At 45.9% G+C, this 25,803-nt stretch overlaps 3 protein-coding genes across 8 annotated transcripts; 1 reads left to right on the top strand and 2 right to left on the bottom strand.

Annotated features, from left to right (window-relative positions):
- Positions 1–792: 792 nt before the first annotated feature.
- On the bottom strand, positions 793–7,762 carry LOC136544869 (beta-adaptin-like protein C). Of its 2 annotated transcripts, none has more exons than XM_066536941.1 (15): positions 7,462–7,762; positions 5,823–6,020; positions 5,594–5,707; positions 5,249–5,499; positions 5,029–5,164; positions 4,196–4,375; positions 4,029–4,121; positions 3,496–3,707; positions 3,306–3,369; positions 3,033–3,212; positions 2,617–2,709; positions 2,143–2,537; positions 1,835–2,024; positions 1,545–1,748; positions 793–1,371 (listed from the first exon to the last, which is right to left on the bottom strand). In XM_066536941.1, exons 1-15 carry the CDS (start codon positions 7,546–7,548, stop codon positions 1,075–1,077), a joined length of 2,694 nt encoding a protein of 897 aa, XP_066393038.1. In that variant the 5' UTR covers positions 7,549–7,762; the 3' UTR covers positions 793–1,074. The 2 variants fall into 2 exon arrangements, with proteins under 2 accessions (XP_066393038.1, XP_066393039.1); XM_066536942.1 differs by lacking the exon at positions 7,462–7,762 and adding an exon at positions 6,147–7,229.
- A 10,006-nt stretch (positions 7,763–17,768) lies between these two features.
- LOC136544824 (protein IQ-DOMAIN 3-like) lies at positions 17,769–21,179 on the top strand. 5 transcript variants are annotated; one of them, XM_066536915.1, is made up of 7 exons: positions 17,986–18,082; positions 18,361–18,378; positions 18,417–18,503; positions 18,596–18,727; positions 18,852–19,154; positions 19,337–19,582; positions 20,130–21,179. In XM_066536915.1, the coding sequence occupies exons 4-7, from the start codon at positions 18,632–18,634 to the stop codon at positions 20,949–20,951; spliced, it is 1,467 nt and encodes a 488-aa protein (XP_066393012.1). In that variant the 5' UTR covers positions 17,986–18,082; positions 18,361–18,378; positions 18,417–18,503; positions 18,596–18,631; the 3' UTR covers positions 20,952–21,179. The 5 variants fall into 5 exon arrangements, with proteins under 5 accessions (XP_066392997.1, XP_066393012.1, XP_066392991.1 ...); XM_066536894.1 differs by lacking the exon at positions 17,986–18,082 and having other exon boundaries at positions 18,367–18,378; positions 18,591–18,727; XM_066536900.1 differs by lacking the exons at positions 18,361–18,378; positions 18,417–18,503 and having other exon boundaries at positions 17,769–18,082; positions 18,591–18,727.
- A 133-nt stretch (positions 21,180–21,312) lies between these two features.
- Positions 21,313–23,713, bottom strand: LOC136544861 (probable diphthine methyl ester synthase). Its single transcript, XM_066536928.1, has 6 exons — positions 23,359–23,713; positions 23,122–23,246; positions 22,390–22,619; positions 21,967–22,006; positions 21,710–21,801; positions 21,313–21,492 (listed from the first exon to the last, which is right to left on the bottom strand). The coding sequence occupies exons 1-6, from the start codon at positions 23,506–23,508 to the stop codon at positions 21,314–21,316; spliced, it is 816 nt and encodes a 271-aa protein (XP_066393025.1). The 5' UTR covers positions 23,509–23,713; the 3' UTR covers position 21,313.
- Positions 23,714–25,803: the final 2,090 nt, after the last annotated feature.

Below are 25,803 nucleotides of genomic sequence, written 5' to 3'. Positions count from 1 at the left end.
TGTAATCCTACCCAATGTTGTGCTTTAAATCTAAGTGTGTTAGTTGCTTGAGCCCAACTCCATCAAAAACTTCTTTCCACTAACATGTCATTGATTTGTTGGCCTAGAATAGGCACCATGTAATGACAACCAACCTCTATGTTCGTTTACAATATTGAGACCAACCTTTCGTACCAACACGATGAGAAAACATATTAGACATATGAGCCATATTTCTTAATTTTTTTCCTATACCAAGCACATCAACCGCAGCGAAGCGCTGACAGCAGTGGCTAGTAAAATAAAATCACGCGGGGAAGGATACGTGCGAGGGCCAAGTGCCAAAAGACCAGGATCGATCTGGAGTTGTTGGAGGGATTTTTTCCAATCTTACTAAAAAAATTAGGATTGAGAAGGCTTTTACCCTTGGAGATGCTCTTACCACCTCCATCAAAAATATAAGTTCTATCTTTAGTTACGTATGTATAAAAAAAAATTATACATTAAAAGCATATAAGATTAATGATATCTGATTTGTATGAAAAACAAGAGGCTCTTTTAATTAAACTCATTTGAATTGTCATTTAAAAAAATGTTCTCTATATGTTTCCACACTCCAGCAAAATCTATATTTCTATCCATTAGGAAGGATATTAAGACGTTACTTGGATGTTTAATTAATGCCAAGACAAGAATTGAGTGGCCTTTACATTCTTACCCAACCGCTCTTAATTGGTCACTACAGAAGAAAAGGCAGCACTAGTCAGTCATGGGTGAAGCAAACAATATTGTATATCTGTTACATTAGCCATGTAGAAAACTAGTCATATTTCATATGCTATGCATAACAAGATGAAAATTTCCAGGTCCAAAACAGGTAAGATGTACAAATTACGCGAGGTAAGAAGGTCTTCAGTATTTCTGGCGAAAAACTTTGGAACCAGGAAACTAGCAGTTTAAATACTGTAACCTAATACAAAAACAACTACAATTCACACCAGCTTCCGTGAAAAAAAATATGCCGCATCCAAACACCTATAGCAGCTCATCGATCTGATCAAATTTTGTAGAACCACCGATCCATTAACTTTGTCGTCACTTGGTAAGAGCCTCCATACCTTCAAAGAAGAGAGGAACCATCTCCCTGTTTGGAGTTTTGACTGCACACTTCACACCAGGAACACCAACCGCGGCTGTAACCTCTATAAGGAAGGGGATTCCGCGGGGCATCTTCGCGGACAGATACAGAACATCCATGTTTACATTTTTCCGCTTGGCTATAAAGAACACATTTGATGCTGCAAGGCGCTCAACAGTAGCATCTATGCTGCTGATGACAGAGCCCGGGAATTCTTTTGTAAATTCGTTGTCATCAGGTAAAGATTTCCAGGCCTGCAGTCAGATAAAATCACTTCAAACTTCATATGAAAAAACCAAACATCGGTAATCAACTGTTGAGTGACTTAAATCAACTAGTACTGTGAGCAATGCACAATCACTCGCCTTCACTGCCCAAACAAGAAAAAGAAACAGGAAAACCACACAAACATGATTGCACTTTTTACCTCAAGAAAACCAGCTCGCTCTATTTTTCCATCTTCACCAAAGAAAACATGCAGTGGAATTTTGTCATTGAAGTACCACACCGGCTGCTGATTATTTTTCACAGCAACCTGTAATAGCGAGTTTGGTGCACCAGGGCTGATATTCTGGAACGGGATCATTTGTAGAAGTGTCCTTGTTGATTGGCCTGGTTGCAGTGGAGTAACCTTAATCACAGAAAAACATCAAGCTCAGTACATGAAACTCAAACAAAAAAGTTGGTGTAACTTATTGAATATAATCACTGTGGAACCTGAAGTGCTTCACCAGCAGCAAGACCAAATGTGTTCTTGTTAAACTGAATCATAAATCCATCTAGGACACCCTGGGTGCCATTCTCGAAAGATATATCATAGTATATCTGGCCATCACGCCGCGTTAGTTGTGCACTAATCTGCAGCCCTTGGCCTGTACTCGAAGGCAGTAAGACAGGTAGAGGAGGGCTGCGAAAGTAAAGAATGAGATATCAATATGGTCAATTACTTGTACACGATACACAAAATTGATAAGTACCAGGGTACAAATCGGGGGGGCGGGGGGTTGTGGGGGGACTTTGGTTACCCGGAAGGTGGTGCAGGTTCATCAACAGGGACAATAGCATTGTCCATACCCATCAGATCACCTAAAAGGTCTGGCATTGCAGCTGGAGGTGGGGATGCAGCTGCCGGCTGTTTCACAGGTACATTAGAAGAAGTACCAGCACTAGAGGAAGGTGATGCCCCATCAACTCCCTGGGATGGGGACTCTGAATACCCTGTTTCAGCTGTATCACCAAACTCCTCATCATCAGCCCTAGGAGCTGCCTTAACACGGCTGACAAATGATTCTGGGGGCTTATGATAAACTGATGAAAGGGTAGAAATGTTTGCTAGCAGCTCATCAAGAAGTGATGAGTCAAGCTGGTTGGAGTCATCACTGATCACAGGTTTCTCCGCCAAAACAACATCTTTTGCAGCCTGCGGAAAGCCAAACACAGCTCAATCGTTGGGTGGATATTTAATAAATCATCAGTTGAAAAGTTGAGACATGCAATACCTCAGGATCAGTGGAAAGAAGTCGCCAGTATATGTAAGCTCTGTCCCTCAAATCAGGATTATCTGTTTCAACTGTTGCATTATTGAGAACAGCCTACAGGCAATAGTTATGCAAATTAGCAGTGAACTGGCGTTGAACAAGATTGCTGATCACAATATTGAGGATGAACCAACATTTAGAAGCAAAGAACTATAGGACGAAGCAACTACTTGCAACAACAATCACCATTATTAACAGTGCTCTCAAGACGTCAACATGTCATCCATGCAAGGCTGAGAGCCCATGATACCAAATAGGTAAATATTCAGACACTTTGAAGGCTTGAACCAAGTGGAAAGCTGTCATGAACCCAAAGATCTCTAAAGTCTAAACAACATTGCAAAGATAAGTAAACAAGTAAGCATCTGAATAGCAACCTGTATCATCTGTTGTGGCCCCTCAGTTGGCTTCTTAAGGAACAATTTAACAGTAGCGGTTAGCAGCTGCAGTTGAACTAATGCTGGTTCTTCAGGGAATGTTTCCAAGAAGCTCTCAAGAAGTTCATCAGCATTGTCAATTCTTTCAGCATATTCTCCAATTATCCAAATCATGGATGCCTAGAAAAATGAAGACACGTAAGTGAACAAAAAAAAAATAAGTATCCTAACAAAAATACAATAAATTACTAAGATGTGTGCATTGACTAAGACCTTAGCTTCTGGTTCATCTAAAGTGTCCAGACTTTCACAAAGTGTAGCGATGATAGACTCATACCTGTAAATTCAGTAAGAACAAAACAGTTATTACATACACAAACCATTTCTTGTACAGAACAGAAAGGGAGTTCGTATAGTTTGATAAATCCAAAATATACAACAAATTAATGCAGAAGCAACTCACGTGTTAGGGTAGCGTCTGAAGATATCTTTGATAACAATTATAGCTTCCTGAACAACATAATTAACTTTTATCTTAATCAGCTCAAGCAAAACGCTGATGCACCTTTCAGCAGCTCTCTCCAATTTAATTGCACATCTCCCAATCGCACGAACAGCTTTCCGCACAAAGTCAACATCAACCTCTGTGGCATACTCCTTAAATTCCAAGAGCACCTACAAGAAGCTCTGTCAACACTTGAACAGAGAGAAGTCACCCGGTACCAACAGAACTCAGAGAGAAGTCACCCGGAACCAACAGAACTCTTAAGTATCTCATAATATAAACATGTTTGACAGATTTAGCAATTGAATTTCAAAGTCTAGGTATTTAAACACTGTCCCTGGAATGATTTCTCTTGTCAATTTCTGTACTTCTCTATTGTATGAGGTCGCAAATAAAAATAATAAATTAAAACTGTAGCTGAAAATAATCTTTGACTTCAATCAAACATGAGCTACAACAGTAGCATACAACAAAAATATTTGATTCTGTACCTGATCTATATTTCGATCTGAGGCAAGCTTTATCATAATCTCCAGTTTTTCCATCTTAACATATATAGGGTCATTGTACTTGCAAAAGAAAACCTATAGACAAATGCACTATTCAGTTAGTGGAACACACTGATATGATTGATGAATAAGAGCTAAAAAAATGTCACCTTAATCTCATGAGCGAGTATTGTAGGCCTCTTTTGAACTATCAGATTAATGTTCCTCAAGGCTACATACTGAATTTCAGGCTCTGCTGACAAAAGAGTCACAAGAGGGGGAGCCATTTTCTTACAGAGATTCCTGACTACATCCGTGCTTGTAATGAGCTCCATTTGTAGAAGGATTATCTAAAATCACACAGAAAAAAAAAACATTAATCAAAGCGCCCATCTGGTACAGAACAGAATAACAAATAGGCTAAGATTTTAAAAAGAAGGAGCCAACAAAAGCATTTCAAAAATTGGAAAAAAAAAAGAAAATGGTGCTTTGTTAGAAGCTACTCCCTCCGTTCCAAATTATAAGATGTTTTGGCTTTTCTAGATACATTGCTTTCTTTTACAACGTATCTAGACATATACATAGTAAAAAAGAAATGTATCTAGAAAAGTCAAAACATCTTACAATTTGGAATGGAGGGAGTACATGACATCAACTAGTCTAATGAGTAATGACAGTTCTTATAGAAAAAAAATAGTCTAACGACACTCTACCAGTAGTCCTATTGACTTGAAAGGTCAAGAAACAAAAAATAAATCCATGGCAAGGGTTCATTGGTTCCAATAGTTCATCATGATATGAATTAATGTCAAACCAAGAAACAAGCCTACAGTCCATGCTACAATGCAGTGATGACTCATGAGGACTGAGAAGCTCATCTATATAGACCTCGCTAGTCAAGTAGTCATAGTAAATTACAGTTACTGAAGAAGCACATAAACAAAACTGCACAAGGCCTAAACTTTATGATATTCCCGCAGATACGAATCAGATAATAATGTACCTTAACAGCAGAAAGAACAACTGCACAATTTGCATGTTGGAGACGGGGTGTAACTCGTTCCACTATGTTTTCAGCTTCCCTGGCATCAGTTGCTTTGTATCTTGACAAAGAATCCAAAATGAAGACTTGACCCCACCTGATTAACAAAATGTTAAAGGGCTTGATTTAGGTAAATTACCAAGATATTCAAAACAAAATATAGCCAAGGAGCGCGGCGTACTCTGTGCATTCATTCAGAGCTGTCAGAAGCTTTGACAGTGTATGGCTGCTGATCTCAAAGATTGGCCGAACACTACTATCTTGAATCTCTGCCAGCGCAGCAACAGCATTTGCAACAACCATAGGATTATTGTCAGATATTAAGTCCTTAAGGGCCTCCAGAAATCCTCTGTCCTCTACTAGCTCAGCGTTTATATCATAAAGTTTAGCAACGCAAATAGCTGCAGTCTTCCGTACATAGGGATCGTCATCCTGAGGGAACAATTTACATATAATGTCAATTAGATCATTACATGGAAGAGGGATCAGCTTGATTCAACAATGTTCTAGAAGAACGAAGAAAGACCTTGAGGCATCTTTGAAGTGGATCACAGAGATACTCTGTGATTTTGTCCACACGGATACAACCCATTGTCCTAACAGCCAAAGCACGAATCAATGGGTTTGGGTCTTGTGAATCCTGCAGAAGGTGTCGTGTCTCTGATTATATGATATCGATAGGTCCTATATTTTGCATACACTAATCTTCTTTTCCTGCACAAATGTTAATTGCAAGTATGGCTAGACTTTCTTACCTTAACAAATGTGTTCACAGCAAGAATGGCAAGATCAGGTTGACTTTTAGCATAGTTGATGAGATACAAGTATACTAGTTTCTTGAGCTCCAAGTTCTCGGTCTGCATGCAGTTCACAACATCAGTGAACAATGATGAGACATCTTTTCCTACAGTCATAGCAGCAATCACTTTCTTGACAGCATCTTTTCTCTTGTCCTGCAAGCCACATTTCGGAAAAGGTCAGATATCAGGAAAACTGGAAATACAGAAAGGGGTGTACCCAGTGCAGAGAGCTCCCGCTCTGTGCGGGGTTTGGGGAAGGGTGTCAGTGGCAAGCCTTACCCTTGCCTGTGCAATGTGAGGAGACCGCGACTCGAACCCGGGACCTTCCAGTCACAGGCGGTAAGACTCTACCGCTTGCACCAGGCCCGCCCTTCGCAGCAATGTAAGTAATAGTTCTAAATTGGTTTCCTTTCGCAGCAGGAACTATAATTTAACATCACCACAATTATGTAGTACTTAATTTGACCAAAAGTGTAGATGGTCCAACTACCACATTACATAGTACACTTCTCCCCCATAAATTTCAACAATACAGCCTAAGTGTACATAAATTGGAAAGATTAATTTTATGATTTATCATAAACCAACTAATCCTATGACACAGTGACAGCGTGTTGTGTGTGCCTCTCTCTTGCATGTGTTTTCAATGTTTCTTTTAGACATACACATCATTTATAGTATATGTGAAACTCTTCGATGTGTAGCCAAAAAGGACAAGTAGATAAACAGGGAGTCAGGGAGACAACTTTTCGGCATCACGACGGGGTGTAAAAGGGAGCATAAATTCACTAAACACCAAAGCAAAAAGGTGTAGCACGTATGTTCTTACAACATGGAAAATCAGTGAGATAAAACTAGAACGCCTTACTGTGTAAATATTTCACACGACCGCAACTACGCACAATAGCATATAGATCAATAACTAAAAAAAACACTGAGAAACAAGGTTTAGTTCTAAAGCATTCGCAGTTTACAACATGAGAATATATTGGAACATGGAAGCAATTAGAACATATTATTATATGTGAATGTGTTTGCTAATCATGTATATGTGGGGATAAAAATAATATATCTGAACATAGCAGAGGTAATGAACTGCACTAAATTCCATAACCATGCATTTCGCAACTTCTACACTAATTGAAAGGAATTGATCAATGGTCAACAGCTTAACTCCCTGTTAATTCATCTTGGCATAGGATGAAAGAATGAGATGATTCAAAGCTGTCCCTACTAGTCCTCAGAGTCAAGTTTCAGAAGGACCAGAGTTCAATCCATTCATATGCTCCAATTCAGACCAGTTTCAGTCCGAACAGGTCTAACGCAGCTTAAACACCCCGATCCAGCACTGAATTCTGCAGATTCCAGCTCATTCGTAACCAACATAAGACAGAAATGTGCACTTCCGGCGCAAAATCCATCCCACAACACGACCAAACCCCACGAGAAAAGCAGCCGAGACCCGTAGATCTAGGAGTAGACACGCCTGAAGCCCCAACAACGTCGCGCCCGGATCTGGATCCACGCGCGAACCAATCGACAGGCGCTGCAGGGCACAGGAGGAGAACAAGGTAAAGCGAGTGAGGGCGGAGACCTTGTACTGGGAGTTGAGCTCCTCCTTGAGCTCGGGGATCTCCCCCTTCTTGGTGGTGGAGAAGTACTTGGAGTCGTGCCCGCTCATCTCGTCCGCCCCGGCAAGCCGAGCCTACCGTAACCCTGTGCACGACGCTCGCCGCCTGCTCCGGACGCCGCAGCGGCGCCGGTGGTCACGGGTGTGGAGGCTTGTGATCTCGCGCGCGGTGGCGGTGGTTGGGGAGAGGAGAGGCTGGAAAGGAGTTCGCAGATTTTGTCGATTTGAGAGATCGAGAGAGGGGTCGTCGACGACGAAGGACGGTGGAGATCTGATCGGCAGCTGCCGTGCCGCTTAATCATTTTCGTCTTCTTTTCTCCCCTGACTTTTTTACCTTCACATGTATTAGCTACAATGACTTTCAAAAAGAATTTTTCATAAAATCACATATGACTTTCAAAAGAAATCTTTCATGAAACAGGACCCTACATCTCTACATATAAAAACTGCATTAAAGCTTCAAAATTCAAAAACTTAGAAAAATAATTAGTCAGCATGCAAATATGGTATTTTTGTTCAAAATATTCATAAAAATAATAATTAGATACAAACGTGGTTTTTCAGTTCCTTGTTTGAACTAATATCGTTTTTTGTGATTTTTATTTTCAGCTTATTAGAACTAACATCTTTTTTTATCATGCTTTGTTTATTTTGGACAGTGTATTGTAAGGCAAAAGAAATGCGATCAAACCATGCCAATCGTGTATTAAAATTTGAATGGGTATATAGTCCATCAAATCATACATACCTATTTCGAATGAAAAGATATTAAAATGTTTAGTGCAACCTGAATCTATCTGATCCTGAATGTTTAGTGCTCGAGGACTATTAAAATGTTTAGTGCTCGAGGACTATTAGGTTTTGGTATCCAAACAAGCTCTTATAGTGATTCATATAGGGTTTGTTTGGTAGAGCTATCTTGAATCTTTATGGAAGCTTTGAGAGAATTCATTTTGTGGCTGAAAGTAATTCTATTTGATTCTTTAACATAAACTCTCAAAATCACGATGGAGATCACTTCACAGAATCAGGAGAAGCTATATTTTCAGCTCTCAGCCTCTTAGTTCATTTCAGAGAATCACTTCACGAAATCAACAGAGAATCACTTTTCTCTGAAAAAAATTTGTTTGGTAGAGCTCTTGCCCGATTCAGCAGAGAATCAGCTTTGCCTAACAGGGCCCTAGTCTCACTCGTTTATGTTGTATGACTTGCGGAGAAAGGAAGGTGCCCCAACTGCGTAAAGAGCTCGAGCTAGGTTGTCTGGGCTAGCCGTAATTAAATTTAATTTGAAGAACATCCATGGGACTAAGTAAATTAATAATCTTTGAGCATGTCATGATTGTATCGAAACTTATTTATCAACTACAACCTCTATTTACAGACCGAGTATAGCTCAAACGTGGGTGCTCACACTTTTATTTTTTTTTAGAATTTCAACGAAACTACTTTAAGTGGTAGTGTTGCAGGCATTATGCCCTTGAGAACCAGGAGTGGTAACTTTTTCGATCTCGAGATATATCGACTCAATCGTTCAAATGTATTCATAGGAAGAGTGTGTACCTGTACATTATAGAGGTGCTTGAGAACCAGGAGTTTATGGTGATTTTTTCAATCTCGAAATACATTGACTCAATCTTTCGAAGCTATTCATAGGGAGAGTATGTACGTGTTTTTTATAGATGTGAGTATGTACGAATGCTTGACTGCGATTCAAAAAATGCCACTATTAAAAAATACAAATAATTTTCTTAGAAAGGTCAATATTGTAGATTTTATAATGTTGTATGTTCAGTGTTTAGAAATTGTACAATTATATTTGCTTTAAAAATTGTTTCCATGGTGTATTGATTTTCTAGTTATGAATGATGCCCCCTATAGTCACAGATAAGTGACATTTTGGGTTGCCATAATTCAAACCATTGAGTTTAGATATATCAAAGGAAATGATATAATTAGACTTACCTTCGAATGTAGCCTCCTGGAAGCATACTGTAATTGTGTTTTCAAATAGGAGTACTTTTTTATAACGAAATATATAAATTCAAATTGATGCACATAACGTCACTTATATATTTTTTTCGTATTATACAATAAAAATTATATCCTTTGCTTTTCGCCCTATACCGGACCCATTCGACGATTGCGATTGTCCGTTTGTTGGGCCGGCCCACGTCGTCCTCGTGCACACCGGGCAGCAGACACAGCAAGCAGCATTATTTCTCCGTGCACATCACAGTCCACAGAAACTAACACAATACTCCATTTCTTCAGCAGGCTTGCAACTTCCGAGCGAGTTAATTAAGCAACCATGAAGCCATGAAGTGACGAACTGCTGTGTGCACTGTGCAGTCTGCAGTGTAGCCAGGTTGAGCATCGCCTCAACGTACACTCATTTAAAATTTTGCACGAGCGTTCACTTTATGCATTTTAAAAATTTATGAAAAAAAATACATACAGTAGATCATGGATAATTATATGAAGCTACAGAATTTCATGGAAAAAATACAATAAGGCTCATTCGAAAGGAGACAAAGAGTCTTTAACCTTTTCTAAGGACAAATGGTATGTAGTCATTTGTCTTTTCTTTTGTGTATCTCACATGTGGTTAAGTTTCTCCGTAACATTGTGTGTTGACATAAGGCTATGTTTGGATCTCTTCACTACGGCTAACGGTTAGCGGCTAGTTGAATGGGATCCAGACGGACTGGTTAAAAGGCAGGGCTAACAGTTAATCCATATCGAAGTAATGATTAGTTCATTAGTCAATGAGATCAAGCTAACATGAGCTAAAAGTGGTGCCGATGGGTAAAGAGCCCCTTCTATCCTCCGTCTCTCTCCTCTCCCTCTTAGCCATGCCTAGCGGTGGGAGGAGGACGAGGCCCACACCTCATCATTGATCTGTGCAGTACCTGTTTGGCTGGTGCTGATACGATCGTATATGATCGTGGATTATTACTGCTGGCTGATTTGGTGTGAGAGAAAAATACTATTCTGACTGAAAATTTACGATCGTTTACGACCAAGCGAACAGGCTGGAGGCCCGTGGCCTCCTCCCCCCACCACCCCCCCCCCCCCCCCCCCCCCCACACACACACACACACACCATCCATTCACGATGTCGCTGATCCCTGTGCCGCTCCCGACCTTCACTACTTCGGAGACTGCGGACGCGCTTGGTTCCTAGATAGCTTTGGCTTGCCTTGCCCTGCCTCGCCTTGCTGGCTAGGGATGGTAATTGTACCTGTGGTATTGTGTCTGATAGGTGTATGTGTGGGCACAAATTTTCACCCGCGGGTGTGGGTATGGGTATAAGATTCTACCCCGTGCGCTCGTTAGTACTTGAAATATGAGGAATTTTATCTATTTTAGCGATAATCCAACTCATGTGTGCAGGTACGGGTGTGGGTATGAAATTCTACCCGTTAGACAATTTGTCGTGAGTGGCTATTTGTTTCACCCGCACCTTATCCTATCCGCTGCCATCCCTAGTTGAGATTGTTTGTTTGCATACTTTTGCATAGGAAAAGTTGGTGTTCTGAAACTACGAAAGCACATAACATTCTTTGGCATATGTTGTTTTTAATTTCCTTGAAAGCCCATTCCGAGGTGCATGTGGATTTATTTCGAATCTGAAATAAAAATGAAAGCATATAGCTCTTGTTTGTATTTGAGGTATGACGATAGGATGCTGCTTGCTGACTGTATAGAGTGTCATTCCCATTATTATCACAGATATCATTCTCACCAGACGCAAGTACGATGCCTGATGATGGAAAGGCTGAGTGAGCATGTTGCTGCTTCAGAGTAGTGGAGTGTTCAGGAAGAGGTTATATCTAACTGCCCTTAGAAGTTTTGGAGAAATTACAGGGGGGTGGATTGTGGGATTGTCAGTCTGAGACCCTAGAGACTGTTAAAATCTGGTTCACAAGCCGGTCTGTTTGGATTATGAGTCATAATCATGCACCACTTGGTTTTCTGCCACTTGGTAGCATCATTCTTCTCGTTGTCCCGAGACACCGCAGTACTCGTGCAGCTATAACAAATGGCCAAATCGGGTGAAGTTAGATCTCGAGAGGGAGTTTTATATTTCCCAGTTCAGTTCAGTCAACTAGAGTTTGGCATTGGGTCTTGGAGATAGACCATCCTAATTTACCACACTTCGGCCTTATTTGGATGCATATGTCATCAAAATCCATGTACATTGAAGTAGACTAGAGTGAAATTAAACTAAATTCTATTAAATCTACTCCGACACCTATAGATTAAAGTGGATCCACAGTTTGGCCTTCAGTCCAGGGGCGGATCCAGCGGTGGGGCGGGGGGAGCTCAAGCCCCCCCTACCCAAACCGAATCAGTGCAAATTACTGTAGAGCCCCTATGAATTTTTGGGCAAAATTCTATTGTTTAGTTCCCGATCCGCCGCTGCTTCAGTCGATCGACGATTATCCGCTTCCGTTCACTGGGCTGCTGACTGGTACAGTTTGGGCGCCACAACCAGAATCTTTGGCAGGGACCCCCAAAGTCTTTGGCCTCTGAAAAACAGGTGGCCACAGAGAGCAGCAGCAGGGTCTGCAACATGTGTTGCGAGGATGTTTGTGGGAGGCTCCCACATGCCGATGTTTGCCCACATCACAAGTCGGATGCGTATGCAGGTCTTCCTAGCATGTGCATGTCAAGTTGTGAACAGGGTAGGGCAGGAGGTAAGGCACCGGTTGATCAGTGGACAGTGTGGTGCATGTGATGCGTGCGATGGAGCCTCGTTTGTGGACTGGCTTAGCTACCTATGTGGGCTATCCAACTACTCTGAATGACCTATCCATTTCGGCAGTAATTAGTACTGCAGATCAGGGAATAAGGAAGTCTCAATGGAAGGTTTCTTCCCACTGTTTCCAAGACATGACAGCATTGGTAACTGTTAATGAAACAGGCTCTCCCAGTGGAGAATTTCATTTCACTGTTTCAAAGGTTAGCTGCATCATTTAATTCCTATATTGTGCTGTGATCAAATGTGCCAAGACAAAGTTGTAGACCAACTATGCACGTTTGGTTTATTCAGTTAACACGTACCACGTGGCAGCAACAAACTAGACACAGGTTCACATGTGCAAAATCTGGCCTCGTCACCATTCCACAACTAGACACCTTGACAAACAGGTTCACAAATGCAGTCACAGTGCATTGGAGCCTCCAACCAGGAAGCACTTCTACATCTGTTAGCTAAAGATATCAAATACATGCAAGGATTCACACAGGTTCTGCAATAGCATCAGGTTCACCCATGATAATAAGGTTGCAGCCAAAGATGTAGCAGTTTCACATTCATATCCAGATTAAAAAAAAAAAAAAAAAAAACTGTAGCATTCACATTCAGAATTACAGGACTGATTGTCGCTGGCTGCTGCTTCTTGGGTTATACAGGCCTAGAACAAGTAGATTCACTTAAATCCCACAAAAAATCGGAGAAAAAATTGAACGGGTACTACCAGTCTACCACCACACAAGATCACGCAACAAGCAAGAAGCAAGAAGCAAATTCATGACTATCTGCACAATCCGTAGCTCGAACTCTCCGCACACATTACAGAGGATGGCTTACATAAAGATCTGGAGCCCAAAGCAACTCACCATGGATCTCGGGGGAGGTTTCCATGGGGGGGATGGAGGCCCCCATCCTGGTACTTGAGGTGGCCATGGTGGCACAGTATACGGTGGCGGCGCGGTGGAGTTTGTAGGCGGCGGCGGCGCAATCGAGGGAGTCGGCGGCGGTGGTGTAGGTGACTTAGCTAGCAGCGTCGCAGGTGACGAGGTCGCCGGCGGCGCTGGTGAGGAGGTCGCCGGCGGTGCAGGCAACGCCCTGCCTTGCGCTTGCGCTGACTGCCCGCGCGCCCGTTTCTTTCCCCACCGGAGCCGCGCCGGCCAGAGACTTCGGCCACCATTGGAGCTGCTGGATCCATCTGCAGGTGGCTAGATGGGAAGGGATGACTGCTCTGGTCTGCTCTGCGCCCGGGGATGGGGGACGGGGGCGGGAAGGAGGAGGAGATGGCGCGCGGCATGGGATCGCGACGATGAAACGAAAGGGTCTCAGTGGAGGTGTCGTGCAGTTTCCAGGTCGTGGGAAACAGAGCCGATTCGTTTCACCCCATGAAACGATACCCCTTCTCTCTCCGTGTACGAAATCTCTCTTTTTCTGAGTTGGCATCCTATTTAATACCATGAAACTATGAAGATACCACGTTGAGACTGGCCTAACAAGTATTACTGTGATAACAAACAAATCGGCCTGATTATGCAATGTCACCGTTGTTCACTTCCGTTTCCTGCTCCGATCTCAACCCTTTCGTTGCACGTACTATAGCCTAGCAGTACTTTTCATCGGTCTCACAAACAAGTGTTCGCTTCGCTAAAATTTTGACTTATGCTGATGGCTGATGCTTATGTTAATTTATTGAGATATGAAAATACTGTTTGTATAAACCAAGATCAGTGGTCGAGGAAGGCTGTGGCCGACCGGTTAAGCTTTGTCGGTGCAAGAAAAGGGGGTGTGAAGTGTGAAGTGTGAAGTGTGAAGTGAAAGTGAAAGGAGGCTGTGCTGTGGTCATCTGACGATTTCATTTCTCTAGGTCCCGTTCGCGTGTCCTTAAATCTATTTTTTTTTATCTAAAATAATATTTTTTTCTCATAAATTCCTTTAAATTGATTTAGATTCCTCGAGAATTTCTCAAAGCTAACAAGGCCTATGTGGTCTGTGCAGTGGTTCTCCTGTTGCTGAGTGCAGGAGCATGGCCATTTGCCTGCCTGCCACATGGTTGATGCCATTATTGCTTGCCCGCCTGCTCATGCAGCATGGCGCGGGATCGGATCTGAAGGCCCAGCTTTGTCCCGTGGAAAGCGAGTCAAATGGGCACTTTTTCTGGACATGGATGCAGCAGACGCGGATGCCTTGTTTTTTATTGAGGTGCCCCTGCCTGAAAAGAAAGAACCCATGGCGACTCCTTCCCTGTTCTCGCAGTCCGTTTTGGCTGCGGATCGACGCTCCATCCTACATTCCCACTACTCCAGCTTTGCTCCAACCGTGTCGATGTAGGGTGTGTTTGGTTCTTGAATAAGGGTGAATTGGATATAGATATCTATGGATATCTGGATATGGATATCTATATTGTCTGTTTGGTTGGGTGGATAAGAGAAGCTATTTTTCTATTTGGTTTGATGAATGTGTTAGACGGGACGAGTCGTTTTTTTATTTGGTTGGATGGACAAGGGAGCTGCAATCACCACCTACCTAAACTGATGAGGTTACCTCTTCAAACATGCTGCAACACATATACAAAACGCAGGTAGATAATTAGCAGGCTTTAGAACTTCCTCACATTACATACAAAATATATAATAACCCAAGAGTGCAATGTTTGATGGGTTATAAGCACGTTTGCTACAAATATATAGATTAATCCGCAGTGCATTGTCTATGGGGTACCGGCAAAAGAGTTGTAGCAGTACTCGTGTGCAATAAGGCAAACATCCATATCTTCAGTTTTCAGGGAAGTGCTCGGTAATGAACTTTGCAGCCCAATTCAGCTTGTGAGATAACGACAGAGAACAAAAGGCTCTAGCTTTGCTTAGACGGTCAACAAGATGGTCATGGTAAAATGATAAATGGGTGTCATCAAAGCCTGGAAGACTACAAACAACATCATACAGACCTTCAAGAAGTTCATCGGGCATTCCAGCCTTCTCTATAGCACAAGAGATTCTTTCCCCCAACTTCTTTCATTGCCTGTTTTAGTCCATCATCTTCCCTCTCCCTTTCAGCTGTCTTTGCTCTTTTGTTAGGCCTGGTAACTGAAGACGTCGCTCCATCAGCAGCAGCAACAACAGTTTCACCATCTTCACCTTGTTCATTTTCACCAATTCCAGTAGCTAGAGGCTCATTTGATCCCTTTGCATACTTCTCTGTGGCCACAGTAGCACCAAAGATAGTGGCCATCTCACCATAGTGCTCAATAGGATTGTTGAAGAATTCCACATCAGATTTATAAATCCTTGCAATATATGGACAAACTATTAGACCAACTAGAATGAAAACTGGAAGACAATATTGAAATAAAAATTATGGCAGCAAGGGTACATCAATATAGCTTGTATAATGCTCATGATCAAGAGAAATGACATAGTTGACTTCATCCCAAAGAGCACCACTCAGACTCCTGAGTTTGTTGATCCTCACATACTTTCTCTTTTTTGTTCTAAGATGGTTACTAATCTACTCCCTAGTCCTCCTGCACTTGAAATGGTCATTCAAAGCTTTGGCACAAGAGTTCAAATGTGTCTTCTTGAAACCTGATGATGTTTTGCCCAGTCCTCGTACATGTGTGCCATCGATAGCTCCAATGCAATCATTTTTTAAGCAATACAACACATAAAACAAAGGTAACAACAAAAATTACCAAACTAAAATTCAATTAGGGATGAAATTCACACCTTAAAGTAGGGATCCCACCTCGGATCCCCTGCTATTTTGGTTGGGTTCTCCCGTGAAGGTGGCCTTATATATTCTGCTCTTAACTCACCCACCGCGTGGAGGACCAAGTGGAAATAACGATTAACAGTTTTACCAGATCTACCAAAATTAGTGGCCACTAATCTATTCCTAAGGTTATGTCCCACTGTATTTAAAAACATTGCTACATGTTGTTCAACACACATATGTATAGTGTCTTCAAGTAAGCCACGATCTTCAAACAGTTGACAATAATGGAAGAATGACTCTTCTAAGCCTAAGCATGTTAACACAGGTTGTATCATTCTTCTAAATTTTATTGTTCAGATAATCAATTCTCATTCTATCTCTTTCTTTCATTGGACCATAGCTAATGCACTGTCTGCGTTCACTCCTTTTCCTTGACCTAACAACAATTGTTATCATGGAAAGCAACATATGAGTTGCAGCTGCATAAATCAAGATCTTGGTCCTCTTGTCCATTAGCCAAACTGAAGGAAAGATCAAATATGAACATAAAAAGACAATATCTGCGGTCCAGATCTATGGATATTCAAAAGCAAGAATGCATCATCACTTGAATCAACTGTCAATACTATTTTCTATTCTCAGATTAACTAGATTTCTTTTTACCAAAGGACTAGGGAGGGGGATATTTAACACCTGCTTGCTCCGTGTTGTGCGAGACGAAGCAAAGGAGGTGCCGTCAGGACCTGCTCCCTTCTGTTTGCTGTGAGAGGAGATGTGCCACGGCCGCCCGGACCAGCAGAAGAGGTGTGCCGCGCGGGACCTACTGCTGCTGTGCGAGCAGCGAAGATGCCCGTGTGTGGCGGTGCTGAATCCCGTCCGTTGCTCCCTGCTGCTGCTCATGCGACCGGCGGAGGAGATGTGCGGCGTGGAGCATGTGGCGTGTGGCAAGGCGAGGAGCGCCTCCCAGTGTAGAGAGCGGGAGTGGAGAGAGGAGTCTAGAGGGGAGCGGTGACGATGAAGATAAGGACGGGTGGTGAGAAATATCTGCACGCGCTCTCGCGCTTGTTTCTCGCATGTTCGGACCGTAGATAACCTCGTCCGCTTATTTTCTAGTGGCCGCGGTATACATGATCTAAAAGAAAATATACTACATTTTGGATATCTATGGCCAGCTCGTCCATAGAACCAAACAGCCCTCGTCGGAGGATATGCACGTCATATCCTATTAATCAAACACACCCGTAGTATACCAGTAGTACTCCGTATTTTGTGATCATATTCTGCGCAAATCTGGGTGCATGCTGACTGCTGAGTGCCGCGCGACATGTGCACGGATGCACTCAGGAAAGCGAGTGCCTGTGTTTCCCCTGCTTTTGATCGGATCTCCCACGCAGCAGCGCCAGTGCGCCTGCAGTGCAACGCAACGCAACCACTTTCAGGCACTGCACTGCAATCGCCATGTCCTGTAGCCCCAGCCTTTTTTTTTTTTGCCTGCTTGCCCTTTTTTATTCCTATACTACTACTACTAGCGGGCCCCGGTTTATTTCTAGTACTGATGCAATGCTCCCTGCATGAACCAAGAGATAAAGAGATAGAGTGACGTCACCCGTCGAGTTCCAAAAACCTTTTGCATTTGCTGGAATTCGATGCGCCCATTGATTCCTCGATCAATAAATATAAAATTTATTTATATTTATTTACCACCACTGCTATTGGTCGGTCATTAATACGCGCACCTGTATTCTCGTATTCTTTCCCCATATACGGCGGGCGGGGCGGCCCACTGAACAAGCGCGAGCTGCAGACATTGCGGAAGGCCAACGGCGTGCGTCTCGCGCGTTGCCTCATCCCCAGGGCTCCTCCTCGTCATCTCCGCAGATGTGCCGCCATCTGCTCTCTTGCTCGTCTCAGATGGGGAGCCAGAGCCAGGATCATCTGCTCTCTTCCCACTGAAGGCGTGGCGAGCGTGAGCGCGACACCGCGTCGTGACTCCGGACTCCCCCGTACCAGCGTCGCTCTGGCTCTCCTCCGTGTCCCCAGGCTGTCCAGCTAGCGCCGCGAGGAGCGAGAGCGCGACAGGGGGCTCGCTCTTGGATCCCCCCAGAGCCCAGACAACAGGTACTCCATGGATTTCGGTTCTTCCTGTCCTCCCTCTCCGTCCCCCGGTGGCGATCTCTTCACCTCCTCTCTCTCTCCCCCGGCCTTGTTGCCTGATTGTTTTGCTCTCGTTTCGGAGAGCGAGCGGCAGCACCAGCTTAGATTCGGCACAAGTTCCCGTCACGTTTTGGATATGATCGCTCGTTTATTTATTCGAGTCCTCTGATCACTGGCGTCAACAGCTAGCTATCCTGAATCCAGTGCAGCCATCTTCATCTTTATTTTTTGTTTTGTTTTAGTATAAACAACAGAAATCCCTTTTGGGTTTCTTGGTTTGCGCGGACGCGGACAGTGGATTGCGTCCCCGGCGAAGTGCCGTCCCGTCCTGCCGCTGCCACACTTTCAGTCCATATTTCCCTGGATCTTGCGACTCAGACGTGTGGTATGAACCACCACCTGTTGATTCCCTGTTTTTTTTCCTCTGCATTTCTGGCAATGCGGATGACGCTGTGTTTTATTCGTCGCTCAGTGCAGCCGCTGCCGCTCTCGCTCGCTCGCTCGGTCGGCGGCATGGACAAGGAGAAGAGGAGGAGGAGCTGGTTCGAGCGCATCAGGCGGCTCTTCACCTCCTCCGACCCCAAGCCCACGCCCAAACCAGCAGACAAGGTTCGATCACGCCTCCTGTCGCGATCTCGTTAGCCTCTGCGATATTTTTACTGATTTTATTTGTCGATCGCGAGCGGTATCCATGGCAATGCAATGGTGGATGAATCGGTTCTTGCTGGCGCAGAAGGCGAAGAGCAAGCGGTGGCTGCCGGGAAAGCTGCGGGCGCAGCAGTCGTTCGCGCTCCCGCCGCCGGCGCCCACGGGCGCGGACCAGATCAGGCAGGCGGAGGACGAGCAGAGCAAGCACGCCGTGGCCGTGGCCCTCGCCACCGCGGCGGCCGCCGAGGCCGCTGTCGCCGCCGCGCACGCCGCCGCCCACGTGGTCCGCCTCACCGGCCAGCCGCCGCCGGTGGCGCACGTGCCCCGGCAGGTGCAGGTGCAGGAGCACGCCGCCGTCGCCATCCAGTCGGCTTACCGCGGATACCTGGTACGTCGTCAGTCGTCCAAAAAATGCAGATTCCGTCCAAAAACGCAGATTTTTTGTTCTTGCATTAATAAATTGATGCGTTTTTTTGTTAACTGTATGCGAATTGGAGCATTTCGCCATCCTTTTGGGCAACATTCATGTCGCTGACTGAGTGACCCTGGTGACTGTGCCGGAAAACGCAGGCTCGGCGGGCGCTGCGGGCGCTCAAGGGCCTGGTGCGGCTGCAGGCGCTGATCCGCGGGCAGGCGGTGCGGCGGCAGACGGCGGCCACGCTGCGCGGCCTCGAGTCCCTCATGAGGATCCAGGCCCGGCACCGGTCCAGGGCCGGCGGCGTCGATCACCACCAGCACAACCACCAGGCGGCGGACGACGACGCCCAGCTGCTGCGGCGCGGCAGGGAGCTCTTTGCCGCCGCCGCCGCCGTCCACGTAAGTCACTCTCGCCTTGCGGTTGCGGCACGGGTGAACGGAACACGCGAAATGATTGGCGCCGCACATGCGCGGCATGTGGGTAAACTGATGGGTAAAGGCTGGCAGGCGAGGTGACTGCTGGCTGCCGGCCGATCGATCACGCCCGCCGGCACATGCGCGTGTGATGTGCGGTGATTCCATTGGTCGTTGGCGTTGGCGACGCCCTGTTTGTTTCGATGCGTCCGGAGTAGGTCCAGCCGTGCAGGTGCAGTGCTGCTGCGTCTGCGTCTGCGTGAAGCCTGTTCGCGCCAGTCAGTCCTCGCTGCTACTGCCTACTGCTACGGTGGTGTGGTGTGGTGTGGACCGCGCGGGTCTCGTGTAGTGTTGCCAGGCGATCCAGATGGACACGTACGCAGGGTTTATCCAACAGTCCAACTGAGCTGGCACGGCGGATTTCGGCCGCCGTGCCCGGTTACTGCAACTGCACGCCGGTGCTCGCTGCTCGGCAGGGGAAGAATGACTTTTGTGACTGACACTGACTGATGATTCGTCTGGTCCCGTGCAGGAGCAGCAGCAGCAGCAGGCGAGCAACAAGGGGTGGGACAGCAGCATCTTTTCCAAGGAAGAGATGAGCGCCATGACGAGGAGCAAGGAGGAGGCCGCGCTCAAGCGCGTGCGCGCGCTGCAGTACGCCTCCCTGCACAACGAGAAGCTGGGCCTCGGCCTCCGGCGGCCGCCCTCCATCTCCATGTCCAGGGACGAGGTGGACGCGCTGAACCAGCGCTGGAGCTGGCTGGAGGAGTGGGTCGGCTCGCAGCCCCCCTTCGACAAGGACGTCCCCGTCGCGCACCAGTCACCCTACACCAGCACCACCACCAGGGGGGAGGACGCCACCGCCAACAAGGGCGACGACGTCGTCGACCAGCTCGGCTGCTCGGCCCGCCGGTCCTTCGCCCGCCTGAGGAGCACGCCGGGGAGGGGGGACTGCTACTACGACGACGCCGCGGCGGCGGCGTGCTCACCGGCGCCGTTCCCGGGGTACATGGCCTCCACCGCGTCCGCCAAGGCCAAGTTCAGGTCCATGAGCACGCCCAAGGAGCGCTCCGCCGCCGCCTACTCCGACGCCTACTCGGAGCACTGCTTCCCGTTCGCCGACCGCCTGCTCTCTCCCATCCCGTCCATGTCGCCCATCCCCTCCGTCGCCAGCGACATGGGCTTCGCCAGGTCCACCAGGCCGCCCGTCGCGCAGCGGTCGCCGCGGGTGGCGGCCAAGAGCCCCATGACGCCCGTGAGGTCGCGCTCGCGGAGGTCGCCCGGCCACCACAGCTTCGGCTCCGAGGCAGCGCTGCACCAGCTGCAGATGGAGCACTACACCCCCGTCCGCTGAACCTTGCTTTTGTGATGATGCGATGCAACACCCAACATCAACAATGCTGTCCATCGGTGGTTCCTCCTTTGTGAAGATACAATTCTTTTGTTTGTTCAGTTTTCTTACCAGAAGGGTTCAAATGGTTGCATGCAAGACAATGGAACTTAAATCGCAAATGTAGGTGACAATGCACCATGAATCCATGATGTAAGGACAAATTATATGAATCATGACTATTCGTAAGCATGGCATGGCGCAACAACAGCTACTAGTATTCTGGAAATGTTCCATCACCCTTTATCTTGCCAAAAAAAGGTTCCTTTTCAAACTCACATGAAAAGAACTTTTGCAAAATGTAGGGTGTGTATATCACTACTTGATCATGTAAAAAACTCTAGCATCTCTTCTTCCAAAGGATGAGTCTCTCCCACTATGATCAGGCAGTGAAGGGGTGGGCCAAAATCAACATCTAGTAGCTTCTCCATAGGCCCAGCAACAATCTTCTGGTCATCACTTCCGAGTCGAGCCACTCCTATGCACAATGTATCCCTGCCATATGCTGGAAGAAAATGATCTTTAAATCTGATATCACAGTAAGACTATGAAGCACTTGGAACAATGAAGGAAACCTAGCAATATCTATAGTATAGAGCAAGAATCAAGAATTGTTCTTTTTAAAACAATCCTAACATCGATTAGCATAAGGAGCTATTGTTTGATACAAAATGATTTTTTCAAAGAAAGGCAGCTTCTCAAAAGAAGTTCAGATAGTCTACCAGATCCCCCACGCGCTTCCTCCACCTCAAAAAGCTGACTTATTGCAGTGTTTACAGTCATGAATCTTGGTGGTTCATAGACTTTCTTTCCTCTGCATAAATACATAGGCAAAAGATGGATCTATCATCATCTATCCAATGTAAATATAAAACACAGCTACTGAGAGCTGTTGCATCAAACTGAACACTTAGCAAGTGAGGTTGCAATTCTGCACTGCAAGGTATTGAGGATAAGAATTTAAAAGATGCTAATTTACCTGGCTAAAGATTCCCATGTCGGCTCCTTGACACGGATATCTACATCGAACAATACAATAAATCAGCTACCATGAAGAAAAAACAACTTCTGCTATCCATGCCTTTTTTTTTTGAAACTATCCATGCTTCGGTTTAATGCATATCATTTAAAAGTGGAAATGAAGATGATAAGAAAGATCTTGGCTTCAACTAACATAGATTAGGGACTGAACAAAACTATATCTTAACTCTGTGGCAGTCTAATAGTTTGAACATTCAATGTATTTGCTTGCAATAATCAGTTCTAGTTAATTTCAGTATATCATGTACAATGGTTTAACTATAAAACACGTTACCTATGGCTATAAATTAATGATCACTTGCCTATTCCTTGACAACGAAGAATATAGACAATGCTGAAAGGTCGAGCAAGAATCACGAACCAAGCAGGCAAAGTGTGTGCAGCCCAAGCTTGCGATTGTTCTGAATCTTCTCATAGAAACTATCTGGTCTCCATTCGTCTGTGAAGAATGGTATTGAGATAGTCTCTCCATAGCGGTAAAGTTGCAGCCCACAAACTCCAATTGCATTCATGACAGATGCATTGTGAATCACCTTCACTTCTACCCCCATTTTCTTGGCACGAACAACCAGATCAGTATGTGTAGTTGCCCTGGAAATGTCATCCAGATGAAAAACAAAGAAAAACTCACAAAGCTAAATACAACCCTAAAAGTGTCTGTATTCACACTTGGATTAATTCCATGACTCCAATCAGACTTCAGTGCACGCAAAACAGTAAATTTGTACACATTACTTATCACACAGAGACATCGTGTGTGACATGATGAACAGATTTTAAGCCCAAGTAACATAGCACAACCAACCAATTGTAAGACCCAAAGACATTTGTAGAATCATGGCCAGCGGCATGTAACTGAGAATGCAAAATAATGCCATACCAATGGTCAGTAAAAGCACAATTAACAAATATGGTCGAATTCATGAGCAAGTCTGCCCAAGAACATCTCTGCAACAGTGGAAAGTACGTGCTCCACCACTTGTATCCTCATGTTCATGGCCACCAACTCAACAATGCACATGGAGTTCCGTCACCCATACCCGAACTTATGCCATCTAACTCAAAAACGGGAAAGGGGCTAAACAACCATTACCCGAACGGGTCGCCAACAACAAGGAAGGCGACGTCAGTGTCAGCAGCCTTGCTTAGCACCTGGTCCACGCGGTCCTCCACCATCTCCCGATCGGCGACCGTTATCTCCTTCCCGTACAGCTTCTCCTGGACGCGCAAAACACGACAAAGCGAAGACGCCTATGAGCAACAGCTCCGAACGAGCCATGCGAACATTTGCTCGAACACGTGGTGGGCGCACAAGAGAAGGGAGACGCACCAGGTTGGCTAGCGCGGCCGGGTCGAGGCCGAGGGAGAGGAGGGAGGTGTATGCCTCCATGTATATCTTGGAGCAGATGCGGACGGCGTCGAGCCCCCGCACCGTGATGTCGCGCTCGTCGCCGAGGCCGAGGCCCACGATGTACAGCATGGCGCCGGCGGCGGGCAGCGCAGGACGGAGTGGCAGCCGAAGGGAGCAAGCCTCGCCGTGCACTTGTAGGGCGTTGATCCCAAGAAGTTGGGAGGAGAAGGCGTAAAGAACCGGCGAGCTAGGCGGCCGCGTGGGTCCGTCGCCGGCGGCGTTTGCACCGTCTTTCTCTGGTGGAGTCGGCGGCTCGCGTGCTTGGGGTTTCTCTGACTAGTCAGCGCCGCATGTTTTCAACTTTTTCATAGCCCTAACGCATTCGAATTCCTGCCGTTGGGTTTAGATCCAACGGCTCACGGCGGCCATCGAATTAGCACGGAGCAACAGCGCCCGCCGCGGCGCCGTTCTCTGACGAGCTTTCCACATTCCACTTCACCAGTCACCACCACGGATTTATCAAAAAAAGAAGTCACTGACATGGAGAAGAAGATTCAGACATACATGAAGAAGTTCCAACTTCCAACTGAAGAAAATAGACTTCCAAGCATGAAGATAGATTGACAATTCTTGGTTGGAGAAATTCCCACAGTGAATCGAAACAGTAGGTTTTTTTATTTTTTTGGAAAAGAGTCAAAGACTCTGCTTTTCTTGAAAGCCAATAGGTCTTACTAGAGGTTTAGCAGGGGTTGTCAGCGATACAGTTCAAGCCAGAAACAAGGAAAAAAAATCCAAACTGAAAGATAAAAGATCCTGAACTAGATTTCTCCAATGTCGCACACAGAAGCACCGGAAGGCTTACAATCATTCAACCATGTAAGAGCCTTGGCCACTGTCTTGCGAAACAGAGTAGGCTGTATATCGTTACTTGATCATGTAAAATTCTAGCATCTCTTCTTCCTCTGGAGCAGTCTCCCCCACTATGACGAGGCAGTGAGGGGGTGGGCCAAAATCTGCATCGACGAGTTTCCCCGTAGGACCAGCAAGGATCCTCTCATCGTCACTTCCAAGGCGAGCCACGCCTATGCACAGTGAATCCGCATCATATACCGGCTCTGTAAGAAAATGCAAATCAAACAGTGAGGCTAATGATCGAGGAAGGCAGGATTTAGAGCATTGTATGAAGAGCAAAAAACTAACAATATATTTCTTTGAGAAAAAACTAGCAATATATGTGTTATATTATAGGAAATACTATGTTCAATTCTATGTGTGGCTATATGGTAGGTCATATTGCAAGTGTAATCCCATGTGTGACACTGTGACAGAGATGAAAACTTGAGAAAGCAAAGTTCAGAGATTATACCTGGTTCTCCACGCATTTCCAACAGCTCCAGAAGCTGGCTTATTGCAGTGTTTACAGTCTGCCATGTTCGTTTGGCTGATAATCCATGGCTGAAAGTACTGTTTGCTGATTTGTTGTGAGAGAAAAATACGGTTCGTTGGCTGAAAAAGTACGGCTTATAAACCAAACGAATAGGGCGCATGAATCTCGGTGGTTCATACACCTTCGTTCCTCTGGAATTGGACATGACTACAGTAAATAGAATGCCAAAACATATATTTATCTAAACTATCTCCTATATACAACTAAAAAGAACAAAACTAAACCGAATGGTGCGATGATCGTTCGGGTCGTGGCTCTGCCTTCACCGTACGATACCGTGAGTCATTCCCTCGCACGCTCCTTCGCACCCCCACGCGCCGTCATTCCGTCAATCACGTAGCCGGTGTCCCGGCCTCCACCGCACGATCGTTTCCTAGAAAGACGGCAATCTCCCCACGATCCCGGCGATCCGTACAATCGATCGATCCCTCGTCCTCGCGGAAATCCTCACTCTGCCCTCGCCCTAAGCCTCGCGGAAAACCACTTGGGCCGTCCCTACATCGCCGCACGTCTCCAACGCCGCCGCACATCTCCAACGCCGCCGTGCGCGACATCCCTACGCCGCCGCAACCGCGTCGACCGGTGCCGTCGCCACAAGGTCGCGCCGCCGCCGGAAACATTTTAATCTAGATCTCTCGCTCAAGACGTGTGGGAGCCACCGGATCCTGCGCTGCACTGACATCAACCGCGCCGGCGATGCCATCGCTACCGCCAGGCGCTCCCTGGGGAAGCTCGTTGTGGTCGAGGAGAAGGCGCTGAACCATCTCCACGAGGTGGGAAGCAGGGAGCAGCGACGCTGCTGCCGCGGACCATGTGGCGGCGGAGGAGGCCACCCCCGCCTTGCCAACATGGAAGCTGCCCAGCCGCCGGCGCCCCAGGGTGGTCGCGTCTTCGTCGCGGGCTCGTGCTGACTGCTGAGGCCCTTTACCGGACGCAGTTCTCTCTGACGCTCACGAGCAAGGAGGTGGCCGACACAT

The sequence above is a fragment of the Miscanthus floridulus genome, chromosome 1 (genome assembly GCF_019320115.1).
Source record: "Miscanthus floridulus cultivar M001 chromosome 1, ASM1932011v1, whole genome shotgun sequence".
Classification (NCBI taxonomy): Eukaryota; Viridiplantae; Streptophyta; class Magnoliopsida; order Poales; family Poaceae; genus Miscanthus; species Miscanthus floridulus.
This window is presented reverse-complemented; position numbering and strand designations above follow the sequence as displayed.